At 41.5% G+C, this 25,087-nt stretch overlaps 2 protein-coding genes across 7 annotated transcripts in view; one reads left to right on the top strand and one right to left on the bottom strand.

Moving 5' to 3' along the window:
• KIAA0319 (KIAA0319 ortholog) overlaps window positions 1-12,106 on the top strand; it is a 67,518-nt gene extending 55,412 nt beyond the window's left edge. For 4 of the 6 annotated variants that reach the window (XM_076330643.1, XM_076330645.1, XM_076330644.1 and 1 more), the window contains 4 exons: window positions 939-1,061; window positions 3,860-3,950; window positions 6,074-6,165; window positions 7,026-12,106. In XM_076330643.1, coding sequence (XP_076186758.1) covers window positions 939-1,061; window positions 3,860-3,950; window positions 6,074-6,165; window positions 7,026-7,204 — 485 coding nt within the window. In that variant the 3' untranslated portion in view covers window positions 7,205-12,106. Of the gene's footprint in view, window positions 1-938; window positions 1,062-3,859; window positions 3,951-6,073; window positions 6,166-7,025 lie in introns of those variants that run through there. The other 2 variants (XM_076330646.1, XM_076330647.1) reach the window with 2 other exon arrangements.
• Window positions 12,107-14,340: 2,234 nt separating this feature from the next.
• ALDH5A1 (aldehyde dehydrogenase 5 family member A1) lies at window positions 14,341-25,053 on the bottom strand. The gene is made up of 10 exons (XM_076330642.1): window positions 24,754-25,053; window positions 24,417-24,500; window positions 23,232-23,402; window positions 22,824-22,940; window positions 22,243-22,386; window positions 21,226-21,369; window positions 19,698-19,856; window positions 18,181-18,350; window positions 17,356-17,414; window positions 14,341-17,197 (listed from the first exon to the last, which is right to left on the bottom strand). Exons 1-10 carry the CDS (start codon window positions 25,051-25,053, stop codon window positions 16,992-16,994), a joined length of 1,554 nt encoding a protein of 517 aa, XP_076186757.1. The 3' UTR covers window positions 14,341-16,991.
• Between the last annotated feature and the right edge of the window lie 34 nt (window positions 25,054-25,087).

Genomic DNA, 25,087 nt, shown 5'->3' with positions numbered 1-25,087 from the left:
TCAGGTGATGACTGTGTTATAACCTAGTCTTCTAATATTTCCAGTGTAGACAGGCCACTGGGATTTCTTATAATGAACCTTTTCTTTTCCCCAAAAAGATGGTTGAACTTCTAAGACTATTTCAAACTTCACTAGTAATGTGAACCCTTTATGATACTCAGATATTACAGTTACGACTTCTCCATAATTTAAAATCAGGACATAATGATCCAAATGCAAACAAAGTGAGCAAGCTCTGGCAATAAAATAGTCATTGATTCTGTAGTAAATTCTGTCTTTACTTACCTGTTGAAAATGACTGTTGTTCTGTTGTAAATGTAGTTGGATTACCAAAATGCTTAGGTGTTACTTGAAAATACACTAACATTTTTCTTGACATAGCAAATCTGCTACTCTAAGTTTTAAGGGGAATAACTTTTTATTTTAGTCTGATACGACACATTGATCTAGCAATAACTACTACTATAAGCGTATGAGGTATGTAAATGTTCAGGCCTCAGATGTTGTAATTCAGTTTTGAAATACTGAAATACACTCTAGTTTATTGATATGATACTTGTCTTCTGGTACCTGAGAAAGCTGATATTCCTCAATTCTCAGGTACTTTAGAAGTTCTTACAAATATGTTATAAAGAAAGGAGCCGATCTGAATTCCACTACTTCAACTCATCTTTATTTCTGGTTAGAATAAACTGTTCTTGACTTGCATACAACTTCAATATTGTATGCATAAGATATATTCTTATTTTTCTCTTCACAGCCAGCAGTCTGCTGAACTGTAAATCTATTTAATACATAGCACCAAAGGAAAGGGAGATTTAAACATTCAGATATTTTTATGAACTAGATGCTTTACCACCAATCTAGTCTCACAGTAAGAGGATACATGACAAGTTGTCCATTTACACAACTGACCCTATATTTGGTTTTGTTCTTAGCCTGTCTTTTAAAATGCTCTGGACATGGACACTGTGACCCCATAACAAAGCGCTGCATTTGCTACCAGCTGTGGATGGAAAACTTGATTCATCGTTATCTAAATGATGGAGAGAGTAATTGTGGTGAGTTTAGGTGTTGTGGGATGTATTTCAAGAATAACTCATCATCTTGTGAGACTGTTGATTATTTGCTGTCAGAATGGGGAGTACTTAGGACATAGATGCTGAGGGAAGACTAAAACAGTCTTTCTTTTCCAGCCCAGCAATATCTTCCTGTAGAAAGATATTTGAATAATGTCTTGAAATGATAATGTCTTGACAGTAGTGGCCTATATTTAAAATATTTTAAAAGTTTAAATTTTAAAAAGGATCACTATTTGAGGAAAAAAGCATGAAAACTTTGTCATGGGAGAAAGATCTTGCAACAATTTGGGGCCAGCTGGAAGGGTTGTTGAATAGTGTGGGCATTGCAAAGCTTTTGAGTAGTATTCATCTGATTGTTGCAAAACTGAAAAAGAGGCAACAACTTAGATTCTCTGAGTGGGTGGTTGATGCTTCTGTGCCAGAAGTATGATCTGACCATAAGGAAAGAAAACAATGTTCTGGACTAACCAATATAGTCACCTTTAAAACCTCAGCTTTTTAGCATGATTAATTTCACTGTTTCTTTCAGTCTGCCTGTTGCACCTGGGAAATGCAATTTAGTTTCACCAGCTTAATCATGTCTATATTCTGTGGCACACCTAACATATCAGCTCAGCCTCTCTATTTCAAATATTTAATAGTCTTAATTTAACTAATTAGGTCTTCTACTTAAGTTGAAATAAAGCTCAACTCTTAATACTGTGCAGGCTTGGACACCTTTGCTGAGCAATGCGCTAGTCTTAGAATCATAGAATCATTGAGGTTGGAAAAGACCTCTAAGATCATCGAGTCCAACCGTCAACCCAACACCACCATGCCCACTAAACCATGTCCCTAAGTGCCTCATCTACACGTCTTTTAAATACCTCCAGGGATGGGGACTCAACCACTTCCTTGGGCAGCCTGTTCCAATGTTTCACCACTCTTTCAGTACAGACATTTTTCCTTACATCCAATCTAAACCTCCCCTGCCGCAACTTGAGGCCATTTCCTCTTGTCCTATCGCTTGTTACTTGAGAGAAGAGACCGACCCCCACCTCGCTACAACCTCCTTTCAGGTAGTTGTAGGGAGCGATGAGGTCTCCCCTCAGCCTCCTGTTCTCCAGGCTAAACAACCACAGTTCCCTCAGCCGCTCCTCATAAGACTTGTTCTCCAGACCCCTCACCAGCCTCGTTGCCCTTCTCTGGACACGCTCCAGCACCTCGACGTCCTTCTTGTAGTGAGGGGCCCAAAACTGAACACAGTATTCGAGGTGCGGCCTCACCAGGGCCGAGTACAGGGGCACGATCACTTCCCTACTCCTGCTGGCCACACTATTTCTGATACAGGCCAGGATGCCATTGGCCTTCTTGGCCACCTGGGCACACTGCCGGCTCATGTTCAGCCGGCTGTCGACCAACACCCCCAGGTCCTTTTCCGACAGGCAGCTTTCCAGCCACTCTTCCCCAAGCCTGTAGTGCTGCATGGGGTTGTTGTGGCCGAAGTGCAGGACCTGGCACTTGGCCTTGTTGAACCTCATACAGTTGGCCTGGGCCCATCGATCCAGCCTGTCCAGGTCCCTCTGCAGAGCCTTCCTACCCTCGAGCAGATCAACACTCCCGCCCAGCTTGGTGTCGTCTGCAAACTTAGTGAGGGTGCACTCGATCCCCTCATCCAGATCATCGATAAAGATATTAAACAAGACTGGCCCCAGTACTGAGCCCTGGGGAACACCGCTCGTGACCGGCCGCCAACTGGATGTAACTCCATTCACCCCAACTCTCTGGGCCCGGCCGTCCAGCCAGTTTTTGACCCAGCGCAGAGTCCACCTGTCTAAGCCGTGAGCCGCCAGCTTCTCTAGGAGAATGCTGTGGGAGACGGTGTCAAAGGCCTTCCTGAAGTCCAGGTAGACCACATCCACAGCCTTTCCCTCATCCACTAGGCGGGTCACCTGGTCATAGAAGGAGATCAGGTTGGTCAAGCAGGACCTGCCTTTCATGAATCCGTGCTGGCTGGGCCTGATCCCCTGGTTGTCCCGCTCATGCCTTGTGAGCGCCCTCAAGATGAGCCGCTCCATAATCTTCCCCGGCACCGAGGTCAGGCTGACAGGCCTGTAGTTCCCCCGGATCTTCAAGTAAATCTATAGAAATTTATAAGGAGCTTGCTACAAGCCATTAAGTTACCATGGGCCATGTGTCTGTCTGTTAGTGAGCAAAGACTAATTGACCAACCAAAATGGGACAGCAGGTTTTAAGCCTGAGGCTGGGACCTCCTGCAGCCCTGCCCTAATGCTGTGTTGTTCCATAGTGTAATAATAACACTGAAATAGTGAGTATACACACGTTGGAGTTCACATTATTTCACATCTCTCTGTATCCTTCTCATGTTTTCCTGGATTTACAAACATAAGCATGCGGGTAGAAGGATCTATCTCTAATCAGCTGCTTTTTTAAAGCACTACTAAAATGCAAGACCCAGAGTACGCGTATGTTTATTTCAGTTAGAGAATGACAACTGAGGTGGTAACCATGCCCTCTTGACTTTCAGTTCCCACGTAGACTTCAGGTATCTTGGGATGGTAAAAGGTATTGGAGTGGAAGAAAATTTTCAAATGTGGATTTTCAATCTGGAAGCTTAAGAATTTCTAGGGATTCTTCTGAGAATATGAAGGTGCTAAGTTTTCCTGAGTTCCTGTTGCCACTCCCCATTCCTCAGGACTGGTTATTTTAATAGAGTGGTATTAGAAATTATCCAGTTCATATTACTTTACAAGGCACTGTTGTGTTTCTTTTTTCAGAGTGGAGTATACTCTATGTGACTGTATCTGTTTTTATTTTGATCGTGGTCATGGTAGGGCTTGCCTGGTTCTGCATCTGCTGCTGCAAAAGGTACATGATTTGTGTTTCTTTTTGATGGGGCATATGCAAAAACTGCACGCAACTGCCACATTTTAGTCCAGTCCTTAGCACTAAACCACTGAACTCTTTTCAGACGTGTGAGGAGCTTCTTGTAGCTATTTCTGTATAGACACACTTTCGTTGAAAAAAGGAGTATCCATTTGTGGCTCTGTGCTCTTCTGCGTTTCGAAAAACAAACAGTTGATATTGGAGTATCCTTCATATTAAGAGGTAATTTATGTTAAAATGCTGAGAGTATACTGCAGGTCTTCATGGTCTCCCACTGAGTCCTCCAGGTACTCCATAAGGAAAGAGGCACACCCTGAAGGTCACTGGCGTAGGAGTGTTCTAGGCCATCGGAAGGGAGCTGCTCCCAACTTGGTATCGCCCTTGGACAGGAAGGGTGGACATGTGGGCTGCATCTGGCTGACAGGCAAGGAGTACTCCAGTGATCTCAGTCACGCAAACTTCTTGCTTCCTCTTTCCTTAAACATTTTGCCTGCTACTGTATGTCGTTCCCCTCTCTGGCCCCACCCACCCCTAGTCTTTCCTAGTGAGTCAATAAGAAATTCTCTTTCAAGTGACAAGCCCCTGCAAGTTCTGTCACTAGAGCAAGTGTTTTTGCTGCTGCTCAAAAAGCCCAGCAAATAGATACCTTGTTCAGGTGTTAGCAAAAATGAAACACTGTCAAAATCTTTCTGGATTTTCAACTTTTTCTAGGGTGTCTTTGCAGTATGTTAAGGATGCTGTTTGAAACGCACAGGAGTTGATACTGATTTCCTTTTTATGGTTGAAGGAACAGTGCTGTTAGTAGAAAGGTTTAACTAGAAATGTGTCCCGCTCCACCCCCACGGTTTGGGGTGGAGCCTCACAGGCTCCTGTGGATTTGATGAGAAAGGGATTGTTTATGGAGTTCGTTGCTTCTGTCCTTTGTTCTCATGTGGCTTGTGCCAGAGACTGAAGGCTGGTTGATACAGATATGTGTGAAAAAGAGGAGGGAAATGCTGCATAGGACAGAATGGCAAGAGGTGCCTTTTGCTTTGTGGAAGCTGCAGGAAGAAGATACACTGTAGTCCAAGATTTGGCTGGAGTTTTGGAGGTTTTAAAGGCTTTCAGTTTCCAGATTAACTCCGTTTTTTTAGAAGACTAGAGGGGAGGCTGAGTGTCTGGCTGTCGCTGTAATGTCAGCTGAGCATAGGTGGCTTCTCCACTGTGAACTGTGCAATCTGTGTGGGAGTGATTCTCCAGACCCTGCCTTGACAAAGGGCATGTCCCATGTACCCACCCCCCTCCAAAGTTACGAGAAAGAGGGTCAGAAAAATGCCTGAGGTGTGACAGCATCTTCTTGGAGGTGCCCCCTTGGTTTCATGCGTGAATGCCCTTTTTTTTACCCTGAAATCCTTTGTTCGTTCCCTCTCGACCTGATAGAACAAACAGTTCTGTGTCTGTCCCTCTAGCTCCAGGACTTTTCCTTCTGTATTAATGAGCAGATGAGTAACTCCTGCAAATAGCTGAAACTTAACATAGAGATGATGATGTTTGCAGCATTGTGGAAGTAGATGCTGGGGAAGGATTTAAATGAAGAAAGAACAGGTGGGGATTTGCCTACAGACCAGTAGGGCTTTGTCCCTGCATATATATGAGGGAGCAAATCTCCATTTTTGTCTGGTCTTCTCTGTAAGCATAACCAGACAAGCACCACTTAAATTGTCTCGGTTTGAAAAAAAAAAAAAAAAAAAAAGGGGGGGGGGACGGACACTAACCAATTCTTACAGAAATTTTATTTGGAAACAAATGAATATGTGTCTACCTTGTGTCTAGTTACTATGTTGAAATTGAACAAACTGAACCCCTGTGGCCTAGAAAAGCAAGTCAATCTTTCTTGCTTTCTTCATCTTTGTATATCAGAGAGAAAATAAATTATACCCTCTGGTCCAGACTGTACAGCTGCTTTATACAGGTATAAACTGAAACAGCTCTTTTTAAGTGGAGGTGAGAAAGTACAATGAGGTTCTGTATATTAGGGTATGTAGCTATGTGTATGAAAAGGGAGAGGGAGCGGATTTATGTGTGTACGTGAGAACTAAAGGTCTTTGTGGTAACTTTCTTTTTAGCAGAAAGAGGACGAAGATAAGAAAGAAAACAAAGTATACCATCCTAGATAACATAGATGAGCAGGAGAGAATGGAGCTACGACCCAAATATGGTAAGCGCTGTCTCTTTCAGCTGGGAACTCATCCACCAAGCTTACAGTCAATATATTTGAATTGACACCTGCAGTCAGGAGGAGCCCAGAAGCTGGCCTACAAGTTTGGGAATGGCAGAGGCAAGCATAGACAATGAAATGGTTGGGGGAGAATCACTTCATTTCTTTCATGAGGCCTTGGGCTCAGCCACTTCTCTGAGCTTCTTTGTTAATCTTAATTTAGAACATCTAATTGTCCCATAGACTTTCTCCATGTAACCCGTCCTTCCCTGCACACACTTTAATTTGGAGCTGTTTTTATTGCTGCGCAGCAGTTCCTTCCTAGCCTGTAACTGCCCTGTTAAACATCAGCTGCTACCCTATGTTCACATATATTTTTATTTACCTGAGTTTCAGTTTTTAGCAGGGATAATATTGGAATCCGGGGAAATAAAATCATCCTGAGAAATTGCTGTCCTAGAAAGACAGACGTAACATTTCTGTAGAAACCATGACCTTTCATTGCCACTCATGTTAATCAGATAGTTGAGTGGACAGACTAATTTCCAGATTCAAGCTATTAAAAGTACATTAGCTATGTACTAAGATCATCTAATTGTTTCAAATTTAAACGCATATATTCACATTTCGGAGCCACAAACTGATGGGCCTGCAGTGAAGTCACAAGAGTATCTGCCTGACAGCATACGATACCTTCTCGGGCAGTTTTTATATTGGTGGTGGCAGTGGTGCACGCTGTTATGCTGGATGGCAAAGAATGTTTTCACTTATCTTTCATATCACAGCAGAGGAGAGGATGGTTGGTTGTTACAAAAAAGTAAAACCTTTCTAATGAGCTTGGTTTGCTTTTTTATTGTCAGGTATAAAACACAGAAGTACAGAACACAACTCCAGTCTGATGGTCTCTGAGTCAGAGTTTGACAGTGATCAGGACACTATCTTCAGCAGAGAAAAGATTGAAAGAGAGAATCCTAAAACCCTCATGAATGGATCCATCAGAAATGGAATTTCCTTCAACTACAGCTCCAAAGACAGATAACTGAATGAGGGTAAAAGCACAGAACACGCTGGTCCAACACATCTGAAACATGTTGGCCCACCTCTGTTTTTTCCAGAACCGAAAGCTTCCTAAAATATCAACTAATTGTAGATGAAAGCAGTTAGGGGAAGGAAGGCGGAAGGATTAGATGGTCAGCTAACTCCTTTTGTCACCATTATAGGAACAAGGAAAAGCACATCTTATTTCTTGCATGTTCCATGCTGAATGTTTGTCTGAACTTCAGAAGGCCTTTTTTGCTGTATCACTGCTACAAAACTAGCCAGGGCTGTTAATGGTAACTGAGATGTATACAGATTCGTGTCCTGTGCTCCCCCTGCCCCGCCCCGAGAAGCAATGTGATTATGATGCTGACCTAAAACAGGAAAGCCACTATAGATAAATCCCTTACAACTATAAAGAGCAATATGTGACCACAGGCTCCATCTTCATTTTCAGTTTAGGTTAGGAACACAAAGAGCGAGCATTTTTAGTGCATTGTATTTATCTCTGACTGTGCTTTGTGACTTCCTTTTCTAGGGTAGTGCTCATCAGATGGAAGTGTCTTTGTTTTCAAAGGAAGCTTACAATTAGCAGTTGCACTTAATCAGCTGTAAAGTAATGTGATACATCTGTGTCCTGTAGGATGCAGTGTTCCCTGTATTTACATAGAAAGTATGGTGCCTGCAGGGAAGTCCAGCCTTAGATTGCTTCTGTAATGATGAAGGTGCTCTGGCTTTCTGGACTCTGCCATGTCCAGCCAGGAAACAGTACCAGAAAGGCAGAAGGGACTCAAATGCTTTGAGAAGCATTTTGAGGATCCCAAACAACCTTTTGCTTAGAGAGCACTTTTAAGGAGCTCTGGACCTTTTAAGACTGAACCCTCAGCTGAGATGAGTTTTCATCTGTCAGCCTCAGGGCTCAATTAAAGCCAGGCATTTGTGTAGTAAAATGCTTGTGGCAAAATACCCTATGTGGAGCAGGAGTTTCAACACCTACCTTCACTGTCATGGGAATTGGTACTGAGGAAGGTTTTAGCTTGAACATTAGATTGTTCTACTTTTTCTTCTGTGGCTATTCAGTGACTAGATGTGTTGGCCTCAAGAGATTCCTTTAGGTGTTTGGGAAGGGTAGGCGTGTTGGAGTTCTTATGTTCTTGTTCGCAATCTGGATAACTTCTTTACGGTGTGCTTGTTAGGCTTTAAAGCCATGCCCACAATACTGTTCTTGAAATCCCAAACTGAAGACCTGGCTTTTATATGTAAGCCTCACTTGTGGGCACCTGTGTCAGTGGTACTGTCTGGCCACAATGTCAGCCTTTCCTGGGGGTCCTTTACTGACACACTGGAGTCTTGAGCTGAGCTGGAGGAATGATGTGTTCTGATGGAGAAATCATTCCTCTGGGAGCATTTTGAACAGGGGTTTGTTGTGGTTTTGTTTTGTTTTTTAAATTTGGTGGTGGAGAATCCATTAACAGAGAAGGGTGGAGCAGTGTAGAGATCAAGGGGAGCAGATGAGAAGGGTCAGGGAGGCGACATAGCCCGTCTCCATCATGAGGAATAATTTGGTGGAGAATTTTGGGGCTTCCTCCATCCTTTCATAGAAAGTCTGATACAACAGAGTAGTTGGGTTGAACCACTGTGGCTTCTGTGCTCCTCTTGTTAATGGAGTTGGGCAAAAGTCAGAAGAACTGTCTAAGTTGGAAGGAATCAGTACTCAAAAGTTGCAGCAACATGGCATGCTCATAACTGGTTTCATACCTTTGATTCTCAAATGCAGCCAGCAACAGTCCCTAAGGCTACCAATGCTGCACTGAGGAGCATTTATCCTGTGCCCAGCCCTGCATTTCTCTGGAGAGCTGAGTGTGGCTGCAGGAGTCATAGTGGTGGGAGAGGCTGTGAAGAGCTAAAAAGGGCTGATGCAAGCGTTCTCCATGTTTTTCCCATACCCGCCAGCAAGATGCAGTATAAATGGTATGATTTGCTTTCTTCAGAAGTCAAGTTTTAACTATGTGTATGGGGGTTTTAGGCTGTTTATTGAAACAAATCTACTTTATCTCACCCTCCCCCTTCTTGAGTGTGTGTGTATATATTTTCTTTTAAATAACTTGGTCAATAAAAGCAAGGTCAGCTTTTGATGCCTTTCAATTTCTGCTCCAGATGTGTTAACGTAAAAACGCAATGTTCACTTTAAAGCATTCCTGAAGAAAGTTAAGGCCCACTCAAAATACTATTTTTTTTTTTCCTTTTTAAATCAAAATGTTGGGATTAATCCATTCTGCATAAATTCCCAAAATGTTCTAGCAGGAATTATGCTCTTGGAAATGTGCATTAAAAAAAAAAAAGATTGCATAAGCAACTACAACTTTGTATTGGCCATGCTGCCATTAATGCTTCTGCTAAATACTGTATCCAATGTGCCTTTATTTATAAACTTATTTTTTGGGACATGTTAGTGCAGTCAGCAGCATCCTTCAGTTTTGGGAAGTCAGTCACTTGTGTGTTTTGGGTTTATTTTACATTTTTAAAACCACAACCAAACTACAGACTGATTCTCTAGTAAAACTACTACAGGAATCATATACCTGATTTCCTCAATGCTGCAGAATTCCCAGGGCTATTCCCCCTCACACACACACACACGCTGTGAGCTCAGATCTTTGGATCAGTGTTACGTTGTGTGCCATGAGAACGTATGCATGATTTGGCTAAGTATTTCTTACTCTAACAAATAAGAAACATTAGACCAATTTCTTATTGCATAAGACCCTAGCAAGTGGAAGTTGCTTACTAAATTCTGTTCTCTAGATGATGCTTTGACATCTTCATTGCTAACAGTATTTTAGTTATGTTTTGAAAGTTGAATATAGTTTATATTTTTAAGCTGCTTCTAATTCTACTAGTTTGATTCTTCTACCTCCTTGGAAGGAGAATTCATTCCTCTTACATAAGATCAGGCTTGCTCTTAATATGAAAATTGCACAAAAGTTGATAGTTTCTGGCTCTGTGAATTTGTGGTATCACATGTCTGTGTCACTTTGCCAAGCATGATTTTGTCAGGAATTTAGGAGAGACTATAGCAAGCCTTGTATCTTGATTCAGTATAATTTTTATTTCTAGAACTGTTGCTTTCTTGCAGAATGTCAGGTCATACCTGGAACGAAAGGGTCGGAAAACTAGCTGTTGAGGAGCAAACACAGTGGTAGAGTTCTGATGCTAGTTTTCTGGTTTGGGTTACGATGGGTTTGAAGCAGGTTCTTAGTCCTCACGTTTACTTCCACACACTGCTTTCCTTTATATACAGAAAGAGTGCTGGCGGCTTCTTTGTGAAATAGGGATGGGGATATTCCCAACAGTCTCATCTGCACTGAAAAGCAGAGGAGACCAGATAGAGCTTGTCATGTGTGGCTCAGAGTCCACTGAAAATAAAGAATAAATTCAGTTTGGCACTGATAAGATACTGCCTCTCTTTGAAAGCAGTGTGCTGATACTTAAAGTGCCTCATAGCCTTGATGTGAGCACTGGGTTTTCATTTGCATCTTGGTTTTACATTTATACATGCTGATGCATGCCCAAGCAGAGACTGTCCAGCTATGTAAAAGGACTGCCTTTGTTTGCTTTTTAAGTAAGGAGTATATTTTGGAAATAAACTTCCTTACCATTACTGCCTGAGGCATTAAACAGGTTCAGTACTCAACTTCAGTACTCAACACAGTGTATACGCAGCACAAAACTGCCATGTTGCGAACAGGTCATCGGCTTGTGTTTTTAATTTTCTTAACCAAAATGCTACTGCAGTACGAAACAAAATTTACCTTGGCAAATCTGCTGAGATGCACATCCAAATTCTCTGTCCTATGGTTCAACCTTTCATATTAACTGAATAGATTGCTGAGAAATTTAAGCAAAATGTGAATGGCCTAATTGCACAGGATTGTTTATTTGGGGAGGGGAAAAAAGGTTATTCTTGTTTCATGTGTAAGAATACATTTTCAACTGTGTCCTTTTAGGTAAACAGTCTTAGCAGTCTCCCTCTGTCAGATGCATCAGATACAGGTACTGTTCAAGCATCTGTTTTGTGCTGTCAGCTGTGTTTGCTTATATGATGCAAACTTTCCTTTTCCTTCTTAGTCTCTTGTGGGCAAACAGAAGTGCGCACACATGCAAGGAACTTAACAGTGTGTGAACTTAACAGAGTGAGCGCATGCATGTGTTCTCTATGCTGAATTTAAACTTCCCTTAGACAGTTCTGATGTTCTTGAAATAATTGAGTTCTTAGGCAAATTTCCTATTCCTCTTTTAAGCCTCAAGTGAAACTAGTTTTGCCCCTCAATATACTGATAATGGGCTGTAGTAAGCTGGAGCTTTGGCATGGTGGTAATAAAATGACAGCTACTTTAGTCTTCTGAGCCATTTAAGTGAGGTTTGAGAGAGGTAAACATTCCTCTAGAAGAAGGGAAATGGGATGGAGGTGAATTAGAGTTTCTTAACATCAGCTGTTGCTTATCATTGATCCCTAACTAGAATACTAATCTCATACTTCTGCAGCAAAGGAGAACCCATTTCATGTACCTTTTAGGTCCTGAACTCCCCGAGGCAAGGGAGGGAACTTTTAAAGCTTAGAAATAAAATTTAAAAAAGGAGGGTGAAAAGGCAAATCATTTTTTTTTCTTTTGCATAGGCTACGAATCAAGTGCCGATGAGCTGCACATCAGTAGTTTGTCTCTGTATGGAAGCACTTCTCCCTGTGGGTGGATGGGTTGAGCTATTACAGAATTCAATATTAGGAATCTGTTTCTAGAAAATGTTATTTATTGCAAATGATAATGTATTGTAACTGGAACCATTTCTGAGCTGTAATTACTACATTTATGTAACTACTAATAAAGTTTTGTCTTTCCTTCTAGGAACTTGTCGGGTACTCTTTTAGACATGGTATTCTGTATTGGACTCAACACTCAAGTCAGGCTAATAGAGATATGTTCCATACTATAGCTTATGTCTGTACTCAAACATAAAAGCAGTGCAGTATCTGATCCCATCCCTTCCTACTGACAAAAGCAAAACAGTATCTTTTTTCAGAGGTAACATAATTCAGTACATCAGAGAGCAGAAAAGAAAAAATTACTGCAGTTCACAGTAAGAGTTTTCACGTGGTACTTGTCCTTACTCGGTTTAATTGGCTGTGTGTAAATATTCACCAGCTGTCATGCCAAGTGTGGTGATTTCACAAGTTTTGTGGCTTATTCTATAGCAAATCCAATACTTGAGTGTTTTAAGTATAATGGCTGCTTTGCAGTAATCAGAAATACTGGTGTGCAATATAACCCAAAATACTGCTGTTAGCTAGGGGTAGATTATGCTGACTGTTTCTGAACTGGAAAAGAAAAATCCATGCATCAGTGTGTGTGAAGTTTTGTGCTAAATCATGAGATACAAGTGTGCTTCTGTAAGGAAAAAACATACACCATAAAAGCAACTTTAAGTGTATTTGGATACATGGTGCCACAGTCTACATGGTACCTCTTACATTCATACTTGACTCCTACAAGGGAATACTGGCTGTTGAATGAGCTGATGAGATACATAGTGTCCTTTGTTGAAGAATGGACTGCCCATTTGTTATTGCACTGTACGTTTTGGTAACAGCAGTAGCCTCCCCCCTCCCCTTTGAGTAGGCTGATGCAAGCCTATAGACTTGTGCAACAGAAGTTGTTTAGGAATCACTACTGATTATCTTAAGCCAGTTGTGCTAAGTAGCTGCAGCATTCACTGATAAAAGTGAATAAACCACCAACTTCTTATGTCTTGGAAGGTCCTAGGCAGAGATTTTTGACATTGAAAACACTTCAGACAAGTGCTAAAATTTAACTTAGAGCTTCTGAACACCATACCTAAACCTTCTCCCTTAAGATAGCTCAACCCTTCCATAAGCAGTAGGGCTAGGACAAAGGGCATGACCAGTTACACTTACGACTCTGCCAGTTACAGTGAGACAGTTACTTCAATGCCAAGTCAAAGCATGGAGTTTCTTTTACTTACAGGATTGCCCAACTCCCAACATGTGCCTGATTGATTTAGAACAGTAAAAACTGTTTTATTCTGTGGAAACCATTTAAACTGCTGTTTATGTTCTGTGACTTCATCACAAAAGCACAATTGATCATAAAAGCATAAAATGTGTCTAAAAACACCAGTGTCTGGGAAATGGATAGGCTGCAGAACACTAGCCTGCTTAAACATTTCCTTGATCTTGGTGACAAGAGATAACAAAGTGCAATCTGCCAGCTACTGTAAACAAAATCAAGTACTAGATATTGGTCAGGCTTGATATACTTCTCAGAAAGACTGATTGTCTATCTTCACTTGTATTGGATCAGTGTTACCAGCATCAAGAGCCTCCCTCGCTTACTCTGAGCACCCAAGGTAACTTTGCCAGCTTAGCATACCAATGGACAAGCATTACCTAGAGTGACTGGCCAAAAAAATCTTGTGCACTGTGGCTGGAGATAATTTCTCCCTATTTAAGCTAAAAATGTTAATATCTAGTAGAACAGGTAAACACAGTTTCTTAAGAGTTTATTACACAGAGAGGACAGGCAGTAGGGGTCAAACAACAGCTGTTTAAAGGGTAACATAAGAAAATAAAATGGAAATTGGCCATAACTAAGTCGGGTTGGAAATTTTAAGACAGTTTCTGAGGCTTCAAAACCTTATTAACTAAATGGAAATAAAAAAGCTTCCAAAAATCTATTTTAAATCTTAATAAATGAAGTAAAGAATTATGTAAGTAATCATATCCTGAAAGCAGGGAAAGGCACTCTGATCCACAAAGCCTGTATCTTGTCATAAAATGTTTGATGCAGCATAAAGGACTCGCATACAAAATGACTGATGGCATATTAGTATGTCAAAGTGGTCTCATCTACTTGATTTAGATTTGAGGGACTGTAATTGGGGTAACCAAAATCTTACACCTTATGAACATGTGGATGCAAAGAAGTGGTTTGTGTTTTTTTTTTCCAGTGCTAAAGCTGGCAGAACAAAAAATTCTGTGCAAATCTGAGAGACTGAACTTAATGTGGCTGCTGTCAGTTTGTCAATTCAACATTGAATAAGGTCATAAACCATAAAATCCAGTGCTTTCACAGAAGTTATTTATTAACTGAAAACATTTTTCATCACAGTTTTAATATCCAGAAATGACTAAACTATCGTAAGTGTAATCAACATAACTGAGGTGTGAGAATTCAAGTATATCTTTTGTTAAAGAATCACAGCTTTTGCTATGAAGACAACTTTAAGATTATTCTGTGCTTAACTGATGTAGACCTTACTGACACAAGAATACTATGCTGGAATCCAACCACAATCCAATCTAGGCAAAGTATTTTTAAAGTTTATTACATACCTTATCTTTAATTATGGTTTGTGCTTGTTATCAGGCACAGTAAAAGGTATTATTTGCTAGAAAAAAAAGTAAACATTTACTCATTAATTTTAACAGTGCTATTCCAGAAAAGACATCAAGATTTTAAATGCACCGATGCATCAGATCAATAACTTTGCAATGAATAGAGCAGCGAGTTAAAGAATTTATCTTCCAACTGCACTGTTCCAAGTACACCCACATTCAAGACTGCACTGTCATACAGCAGTAAATGAGGTAACTTTAATTTTGACCTTACACTGCTCTTCACAGGCAGACATATTTTAAGTATGTGCAATTTCAGTGGCAGATATTCTACCTGTGTACAATACCTGTAAGTGTGACTGTATCACTGTATTGTAGTACCCAAGCACCAAGTTATGACCTTCTTCTACCTAGTTACTCTTTCCAATAAGAAACAAACACGTATTGGCTGGCAAACAGCTCCCTCTTCCACAACACTGTATTCCCCAAATTCAGGCAGACTGTGCGCTCAATAGTGTAAGCTTAGAAGTTGGCGATAAAGTTTCTTGCAACTAGTGTAGAAATAGGCCATGCTTTTTTTGTTCTTGACAACAAGCATGTATGCTGCGACTGGTAACAGTATTAAGTCCTCACTATCTTAAATGTGCATTTTTGATGCATTGGAAATCACTGGACGGGCAGTAAGTATCCTTTAACCATGCTTCGGCTGGCATGATGCACACACACTCTACTGACAGATAATGTGCTCCAGACTTACCTAGTCTCAAGTGTTACACAAATATAACCATAAAAAATATTTAGAAATAATAAGTAGCAGTCAATGCTACCTTATGCACGCTTTAAAAAAATCCCATGAAACTGTTCTGGCTTGCTTCCCCCCCGCCTCCCCCCCAAGTCTTGCGTTACCTGGTACCTCTTTGCCTGATTGGAATAAAATATCTTAAAATATCCCATTTCATAGGGTACATTCATAAGTGTATAGGAGGAAGAGCTCTGTTGCCTTCTTTTATTTATCTTTAATAATTAAATGAGTAAAGCCCCACCAAATAGTTAATCAACACAGGAAACAAAATTTATTCCCCTTAGCCTCTGCAGTGCTGATTTATTTGCCAAATTAACATTGCATGTTTTTTAAAGTACTTTTTCTGACTACCATTAAGATAATGTTTAAACAGCGTTGTTTTATTTCATACTTAGGAAGCTTTACATCATCTTTTGAAGATGACAAAATAGGTGATGTGTAGAAGTCTCACCTCTAATCACTCCTATTTAAGTCTTTATTAGGTCACAAGTTAGCCAAGTTCAAAGGTTTTTAAACCTTCCTCCCTAATGGACATTCACCTCTGTAACCACAAATCCAATTCAAGGCACAAAGCCCATAGGAACGGAACCATCTATCTGCTCATGTTCCTTGGAGGTGGTGAGTAACGTTCCTTTAGACACTGAGCAACATTTACATCAGCGACTGTACTTCTACCCAAGGAGGGTCACGTTCTTTTCACGGAAGGGAGTTTATCATCGTGTCACCACTTGTGCTTCCTTCACACAGCCCTTATAGTGTCCCCTTACACTTCTGCAAGTTATTCCTGCAAGTAAGCATCCCATCTTCCTCCTGCTACTCCAGCAACTCCTTGTCCTGGACTGTCCTGTTCCCAGGACTGCTGGGGCTCACAAACATCAAACAAGGGCCATATTTGATCCCAGGCATGCAAGCTGTTAGGCACAAATTACACCTCTTTGCTCAGAAGCCCAAAGCTGAACAGGTGGCAGCTCTGCAGCCAACATTAACGTGCACTGAAAAAGCTGTCTGTTTGCCTGCATGGATACCTACCTGTAGCTAAAAGCAATTCCTCACCTTTCACAAGCATCAGATTCTCCCACAATTAAAAAAAAAAAAGACACACCTGCTTCTAAAAGAAGGTCACAAAATCACATTAGAAAATGTGAGTATTTACACAAAATTCTAAAGGGAGGCTGCCATCCCTGAAGCCTCCCACATCCACACATTAGAGGCAGTAGAAAATGGTGGTCGTTTCCCCTTGCCATAGGTTATGATCTATTTTCATTACGCACAAGTCTCCCAAGTCCTCCCAGTTACACGGGTAATCCAAGAGTAATAAATGTGCATTCTTCCCTACTCCTTACTAAAAATGATGGACGTTGTGATCACATTGCTGAAAAACTGAATGTATAAATAAAGAATGTGTAAAAAGATATGGCAGCACAGAATACTCTAAATATCTCTACACATACAGAACAGGGTTGCTTAGTTTTAAAGAAGGTAGAAGATGCATTCATACATATTTCTGGTTCAAGAAGCTTATTAAAACTACAGCACTCTTTTCCAAGCTGTTGTGATTGTGCTTTTTGAAGATTTTTATAAGCCTCCAAAGCAGACATATTTTATTTCTAAGTATTCATCAATGCCATATTTTGAACCTTCTCGCCCTAAGCCAGACTGTTTTACCCCACCAAAAGGACTCTCCACTGAGGAGACTATGCCTTCATTAACACCAACCATTCCAACTTCCAGCTGTTCTGCAACTCTCCAGATCTGAGCTGGATCTTGGGAGTAGAAATATCCTGCCGTGCAGACACAGAGATACAGGAATGAAAATTACAATCAGGAAGAACAATTGCAGAAGACTGTGAAAAAGAGACTTACTGACATTAAAAATCGTCACCCCATAACACTAAAGCTCATAAAACCACAGAAACACATTTATCTGACAGAGACATACCTGCTAAACCCACATTAGCTGCATTTGCTATAGCAATAGCTTCTGCTTCAGTCTCAAATCTGTCAATGTAAAGAGAAAAAACACAAATGAGGCCTGCAGTTCATCTACTGTCTTGCTGACTTACTGACAAGAAGCAGCCTTATCGGAAATAAAAAAGTCAAGATGCAGTTTTTTTCCAAAAGTATATTTTAAACATCTAATTTAATTTTCACTTTGAAACAATGGAGGAGTTTCTACCACTTCTCTTAATTTAAACTGCAGTTAAATAGTTAAGATTGCCTTTATCCTCCCTAGATAGTGGTAGCTAAAACATTTACTTCACATGGGTTAGCCCACCAATTTCCCCAACTACACAAGCATTCTCAACTTTGAGAGATAACCGTATGTTCTTCCATCACATCCAATTGCTCCGGGCGGAGACAGGGAAGGTTTTAAGGAGAAAAGAGAGCTCTAAGTCATCCTCCGTCAGAAAAACTTAGGACTAGCAAAATCACATGACAAACTGCAAAGTCCTGCCTCCTACTTCATACCACAAATCATGAAGTTGATGAAGGTTTTGCTGCTATCTACCCTTGCTTAAATGCTGATACAATTTAAAAGAAAATAATTTTCCAAAAGTTGCAGAGATGCTAAAATCAGGTCGAGAAAGAAACAAATGAACCACATATCCAAAGTAAGTTTTCACATGTGTACCCCAGTCTTACTAAAAGACTTGTGTGATCGTACAAAAATATCTTTTGGCAAACTGTCATTCAAATCTTATTTATTCAAAATAATCTTTCATTTTTAATTGCAATTTTTAATCTGGAAAATGAATAATCTTACTTGATAACTGGTGCTAAAGGGCCAAATGTCTCCTCTTGGGTGCAAAGCATTTTTGTTGTAACGTTACTAAGTAATGTTGGCTCAAAGAAATTCTTCCCCAAGCTGTGTCGTTTCCCTCCAGTCACAACAGATGCTCCTTGAGAAACTGCATCATTAATGTGTCTCTCTACCTGAGGTATGCAAAACAAAAATTTCAAAGTCAGCATTTAGGAATGAACAATAGTATATTTTCCACTGAAGAAATAATACTCTCCAGTATTAAGTAGAAGATTTTGAAGAGAGGTTTATACTTTGCGTAAGACCATTTGCAGTATTATTTAAAATTTCTCGAATTTTTATTTCTCTCAGTCTGACATAATTTCAGAGGGATAAATTATGAGTATGGCCACAGTCTTGTGGATATTAAAGATTCAGCTTTTCTGTTGAAATGAAAAGATTACATCCAACATGAGAAAAAGTCTTTGCGGGACTAGGAAGTACACCTGGTATCGGTGATCAAGCACAATGAAAACAGAAGTACATGACTGTCATTTAAAGAGAAACAGACAACTTTCAAGACGGTACTGGCAAGAACATTTTCCACCCCCTACATCTACAATTCATCCAAAGACAAGAAAGTAATGAGAAGACTGAAGTAGCAGTCTCCACCTATAATACTGTCCTTTGAAATTACAGAAAGGCAAATAAGTGACTATATACAGTGCTTGCTTATTTGTATATATAGATGTATATGATACACACACACTATACTTCTGTGATGCACAAAGGGAAGGCATGAAGGAAAGAAATCAAAGTACTGTATCCTTTGTCTCTCAAATAACTCTGAATATTTTCATATTCTATTATTTTATAAACAGAAAGAATCTGGCAGCATTCAAGTATAATGGGATTCAAACCAAGCCCAAATATAACTGAGCCATAGCATCTTAGAAAGTATGAACCACATAATTTAGTAATCTTTAACCTTAGAAAGGGTGAAATACTATAGAAAAAGTGACTTATTGCGATTAAAAAAAATCTCCTGGAGTCACGAGTCATCCAAAACAGAAGATCCAAACCATGCATGTAAGGTTTCAAGCGATTACAACACCCAGAGCTCTGGTATTTTTAACCTCAATGTATTATTCTGCTTAGCTTTTGCCAAACAGAGGCACTGTTCTTCAAAGTAAGTTGTCATTCACAGTGCTTCAGAATTGCAGGATCACCACATAACTCTCACAGTGTATCCAATTGCAGTAAATGTTCTTGCGAATGGCTAGGAAGTAATCAGAAGGAATCAGTTTCTCCTAAAGGAGGAATCTCTTTTTTCCCTTAGTGGAAATAGGATGATACATTAACTGGCCACACCGGTTCGTCTATATGCATATGTGGACTTGGAGGACAGAACACACTTCCAGCCACGCTGCAAATACATTCTAACAAAACAAGCATGAAAAAAGTGAAATATAAATCTAAAGTTACATTATGGATCATATAAAGGAAATTAAGATGTCAAAAATGAAATCTTTTATTTATACCTTCTCCACTGCTTTTTCATTAATTAGTGGCCCTTGGGTAGTTTTTGCATCAAATCCACTTCCGACGTGTAGTTCTCTCTCTATAGCTTTAGCAAACTTTTCCACAAATTTGTCATGGATTCCCTTTTGCACCAGGAAACGGTTTGTGCAAACACAGGTCTGAAAACAAACATGAAAAGGAAAAACAAACAGTAGTTTATATTGTATTTAAGCTATCCGTCAGGTTACTACAGTGATCTGTCCCTCTGCCTCTTCTCCATCATCCTAAGTTGTTACCTAGCTTTGCCATTTCTTTCATCACCCCTCTTACTTTAGAAATACAACTTCAACAAGCTGTCAGTATGTGTGAAACACGCCACACTGCTAAATTTAACTCGCTTACGCTGGGAAAAGTTTTGTGAGTTCTGTGGACTCTGATATATGGATCAACCAAGGTCCAGAAGCTGCAAGAAACACCTTCTAATTAGACTGCAGAATGCTGGACTGAACAGCAGAACCTCAAATCACACTTGGTGGTGTGGGGTCTTTTTTTCTAACTCCTTCATTAATTGAGTTTGAGCTTGCTTTCTTCCTGGAATTATTTTTAAGTGCTTTCAGTGGCCTACTTACTTGTACTACCCCTTTGCTCTGACTGCATCCTATTTTGATTGCTACAGTCTCTCAAAAGTAACAGCTACTTTGTACTTCTATGCAGCAGAAGAGGTGCCTTTTATGTTAGACCTTGTCCAATCTGTGTCTGATCACCCAGTGGTCCTTGTCCACATTCCATTCTGTTTCCTTTCTTTCCTCCCAAGATTAGTCTTTTCTTCTTGTGTTATTCAAGCAACATTTTCCCAACCAAATGACCTCCCAATCCTACCAAAAACTTGCTGCTTCTCCAAAGTTGGAGTTTGTCAACTTCATGTTCACGTGTAGAGGTGATACTCGTAAGGTTGGAACAAGTCTCCACACAGCCCTGCTCAGCTGACTGTTCTGGAAAGTGATGCTCTTAATATTTTTTTGATTCTAAGTAAAATACGTTTGAAGCAATGTACACTTGAATCCTGTCTGTCACTTTTTTTAAGCTACTTGCTGTGGAAAAATCTAGCCATGAGTGTCTTAACAGATTTCAATCCTGCTGGGTGCCTTCAGAACACAAAAAAAAGACTTGAATCGAACACACAATCTTAAAGAGAGAAACATTTATCACGAGACTTGAAGCCATTATTTTAAGAAATGGCTAGGCACATGTTATAAAACATAATCCTGAGAACTGAGGCACGATGGTGTCTTCACAGCTCTAGTTTTCCAATTAATTTAATGCTAACAAAGCATATGACGAAATGCCTTATCACTTTCTCATGAAAAGAGAGAATTAGACTTGCTGATAACTGGCTTGAGTGCCCAGAGCCATGTGTGACTCCAGCATCTCTCTCTTCACAATGAAGTGTTCTATGCTTTCCTTCTACATAAAATAGCTTATTTACAGCTTAAACTATATGTACAGCTCTTCACTTTCCAGAAACAAGGACAAAAAGGTTACTCTTACCTGCCCTGAGTTTCTATACTTAGAAGCAAGGGCTCCTGCAACAGCACGGTCCACATTGGCGCTGTCAAACACTATAAAAGGAGCATGGCCTCCAAGCTCCATGGAAACTCGCTTCACAGTGCCAGCTGCGTGTTTCAGCAGTATCTGTAGGCAACAGAGGAGACACAGAAATTTGTACCTCTACCAGATGTGAACTACAAAACCACAGATGGAAGGCAGTGAAAAACTAACTCTGGCAGGGAATTAATCTGCACCTTCTTTATAATGCTAGACCATCTGTTTTCTCCTATGACAAAAACAAGGACTAATTTCCTTCATTAAAATCTTTAGAGATGAAATTCTGGCCAAGAAATAATGAAGAGAAAGATTTTCATCAAATTCAGTTCAGGTCAGGCTTTTATACACTAATATTGTCACTCTTGTTTGCTTGTTCTTTTCTTTTTTGGTAATAAAAATCTTGACTACTCTTACAAAATTTTTCCAAGATCTGACAGAATTTGGGATTAAGATTTGCTTTGATATCAGACTTTTTCTTCATTCTGCATACGGCCATTCCATAGAATTCCACCATCTTCTGCAGTTTTAGTGATTTCATTAGAGATGGTGACGAGTAAGATTGCTCATTGACTAAGGCTGATAGTAGAGATGCAAGGGCCTCCCTTCTCTAACACTTTCTCTCAACTCCAGAAGCCATTCCTGAATAGTACCTTTGAAACTCAATTTCAGTGTTCTTATTAGTACGTTGTCACCCTATGATATGAAACAAGAGCATCTTGTACAGAACTGTTCACATTATAATTTAATAAAGGGCAATTATCCGGAAGTTGCACACAGGCATCCTCCTGCAAAGTACTGATATTAAACAGGCAGCATCTCAAGAAGTACACAATTATTTGGACAATCTGTGTACAGTAGCCAGAAAAGAAGGTGGCTCTGTATAAAGACACACACTTTCCCCCTACCTTTCTGGTATAACCACAGTAATAATCTTCAAGGATATTCTGTGCACTTATGTACCTTTCCTGTTGCTGTGGAGCCAGTAAAAGATATTTTGGCTACCAATGGATCAGTGCACAAAACTTCCCCTACAGCTGGTGTCTGTTGTCTGGAACAAGGAACAACATTATACACTCCTGCTGGAATTCCAGCCTGGTTTGCAAGCTGCAACAAAAGAAACACAGAATTTGTATCACCAGTGCATTTTGTATGAGGAATAGTCACTTAATGTTTGTTTATTGTTTTGAAGAAACCAGTCTGTAAGTCAGTGGAAGCCAAAACTGCGCTGCACAACTAATAACACATGCCAAGGTGTCAAGAGAGCAGCTTCGCTCCAGTTTAAGCTGGATGACATTCAAAGTCACCAAAGGAAAGATATAAAGATGTTTTGTGTAGTTAAACGGCCAGGTCCTCTTTGAGGCTCTAGACCATACTATAGGCAACTTTCAAAGATTCTTACTAAACTAAAACCTCTGGATCAATTCAGCCAACTTGTCCTTCCTGCATGTATGAAGTTGGCCAAAGTTATCTTCGAAGCCCATCTGACTCCCCGTTTACAGCTTCAGTCCATTGCTAAGGTAAAGCTTAGCATAAAAGCTCACCTCCCCAAGAGCTAATGCTGATAAAGGTGTGTCCTCTGCAGGTTTCACTACCACCGTACAGCCAGCTGCCAGAGCTGCACCAACCTTCCGGGTAATCATAGCGCTGGGGAAATTCCACTAGGATGAGAGAGAAAAGTACAATCAAACTTGTGAAAATCTTGCCTCCCGTTTTTGCAGAAATAGCTGACTGTAATTTCTGTAATTATGTGATAACCTAAACAGACCTGCATGATGTGCTTTGTCCTAAGTGAACATTACAAAGAAGCACTGCCAATCCAGAAAGAAGTGAGTACAAGGTAGAAATGAAACTTTACAGGGGTGTTTCCTGGGCAGGAGGAGCCGTAAGGCCCCATGCTGTGGGCTGAGCTGAAAACCTTCATATGATTTGAAAAATTCAGCTGTGCTTACTGGGGTTATAATGGCTGCCACTCCTACTGGCTGCTTCAGCACCAGGATTCTTCTGTCTTTTGCAGACGCTGGAATGACATCACCATAAACCCGGCGAGCTTCCTCCGCAAACCACTCCAGAAATGAGGCAGAATACAGGATTTCACCCTGTGCTTCTTTCAGAGGCTTCCCCTTTGATTAAATCAGATTGAAGATACACTGTAAGCAGCAGACTGAAGCGATAAAAACAAATTCAAGTCATTTTGGAGTTTCTGTTCTTTTCAGAGTACTTTATAATCCCCTATCATGTACGCTGTAGTCTCCAAAAATGATTATATGATTGCAGCAGCAATAGTTGTGTGGCTTCAATATACCACCATTGTATAGTCAACATTTTGTATGTTGTGCCTGGATTCATACCTGCCCAAAACAAGGAGCTGAAATAGCAAATGTAGCATGTGTTTATTTACAAACTCTGCAGTTAGCTGCTATTACCATTCTGAAAAAGATGCAAATCATGGCAAAACAGTTACAAGTTTATGCCAGGGAGACTTGTTTTTGGGACTATTACTTTGGACTACCTCCAGGTCTGATCCCGTGGACTGAACAGCCGTTAGCAGCTGGGACACCACAGAGGAGCTGCTGACGTATCTTCTAGCATGGTTTTATCCAAAAGGATATCAGTCTGTGAGCTCCCAGACCGCTCTGTGATGCAAACCAAAGCACACTGAGTGAATCCAACTTGGAGGCTTGCTTTAACAGTACTGCAATTTTTTCTGAGTCAATGAAACCGATAAAACACAAACATTTCTGCCATGAAGACCATGGTTTAGGTTGACGTATGCTTTTGCACATCATGAAGCACAACGTGGGTCTGATTTCCACTGGCTTGTTAGGTATAGTTGTCTTCAAAATAATGCATTGTACGTATGCCAGAAATAGAAAAGTTTGAAACGTTATCCATTGACCTAACAGAGCGATGTGAACGCACAACGCATCCGCTAGGCTCAACTTAAAAGTAATAAAAAAAGATATGGTGGCTAACTGGTGAAATGCATACAGGGTGTTTTGATGGCTGTCAGTGTTATTTTATTTCAATGTTAAGCATCCCGGCTGAATGCTAGCACAGGCCAGAACCCATGCTGACAGGGGCAGCCGCCACCGCGCCGCTCCCCCGGCAGAGGCGGGCCCCGCCGCCGTACTCACGTTCTCGGCCGTTATGATCCTCGCCAGCTCGTCCTTGTTCTCCATCATCAGCTCGTACCATCTGCGGAGGCGCACGCTCCTCTCCTGGGAAGAGAGAAGGCTGCCGTGGCCGCCGCCCGCAGGGAGGACGCGGCGCCTGGGACGAGCTTCTCCGAGGGGAAATGGAAGCCCCGCAAGGTCCTCGGGGCGGACCCGCAGCCCGCCGGGGCACGGGCGGCCCTCGCCGGACCTGACCTCCCCGCCCCGGCCGCCTCCCGCCTCAGGCGGCGCTAGGAGCCGCGCCCCGCACGGGGCCCCCTCGCCGCCCAGGCGGGCGCCATCTTTCCCGGCCGCTCACCTTGGCGGGGAGGCGGCCCCAGGCGGCGCCGGCCTCGTGCGCGGCCCGCACGGCCGCCCGCGCCTCGGCCGCCCCGCAGTCGGCCACCCGGCCCAGCTCCTCGCCGCTGGCCGGGTCCTGCACGGGGAAAGCGGCGGGCGTCTCCACCCAGCGGCCGCCCACCAGGCCGCCCCGGCGCACCAGGGCGGCGGGCAGCGCCGAGCTGCCGCGTCGCGCCGCCGCCGGACCCCGGGGCGGCGGGGGGAGAAGGAGGAGGCGGCGGCGGGCGGCGGCGGCCCGCCGCGGCAGGAGGCTCGCCATGGCCGCGCACCGGCGACAGGCGGCGGGGCCCAGG

The sequence above is a fragment of the Aptenodytes patagonicus genome, chromosome 2 (assembly GCF_965638725.1).
Source record: "Aptenodytes patagonicus chromosome 2, bAptPat1.pri.cur, whole genome shotgun sequence".
Lineage (NCBI taxonomy): Eukaryota > Metazoa > Chordata > Aves > Sphenisciformes > Spheniscidae > Aptenodytes > Aptenodytes patagonicus.
This window is presented reverse-complemented; position numbering and strand designations above follow the sequence as displayed.

Excerpts from the sequence above, each read along its gene's own strand:
- ALDH5A1 (XM_076330642.1), bottom strand. The coding sequence starts at position 25,053 with ATGGCGAGCCTCCTGCCGCGGCGGGCCGCCGCCGCCCGCCGCCGCCTC. Across the intron at positions 23,403-24,416 it reads GGATCATAACGGCCGAGAAC|GGGAAGCCTCTGAAAGAAGC; the intron begins GTGAGTACGGCG and ends ATTTAATCAAAG. Across the intron at positions 19,857-21,225 it reads AGTATAGAAACTCAGGGCAG|ACCTGTGTTTGCACAAACCG; the intron begins GTAAGAGTAACC and ends GTTTGTTTTCAG.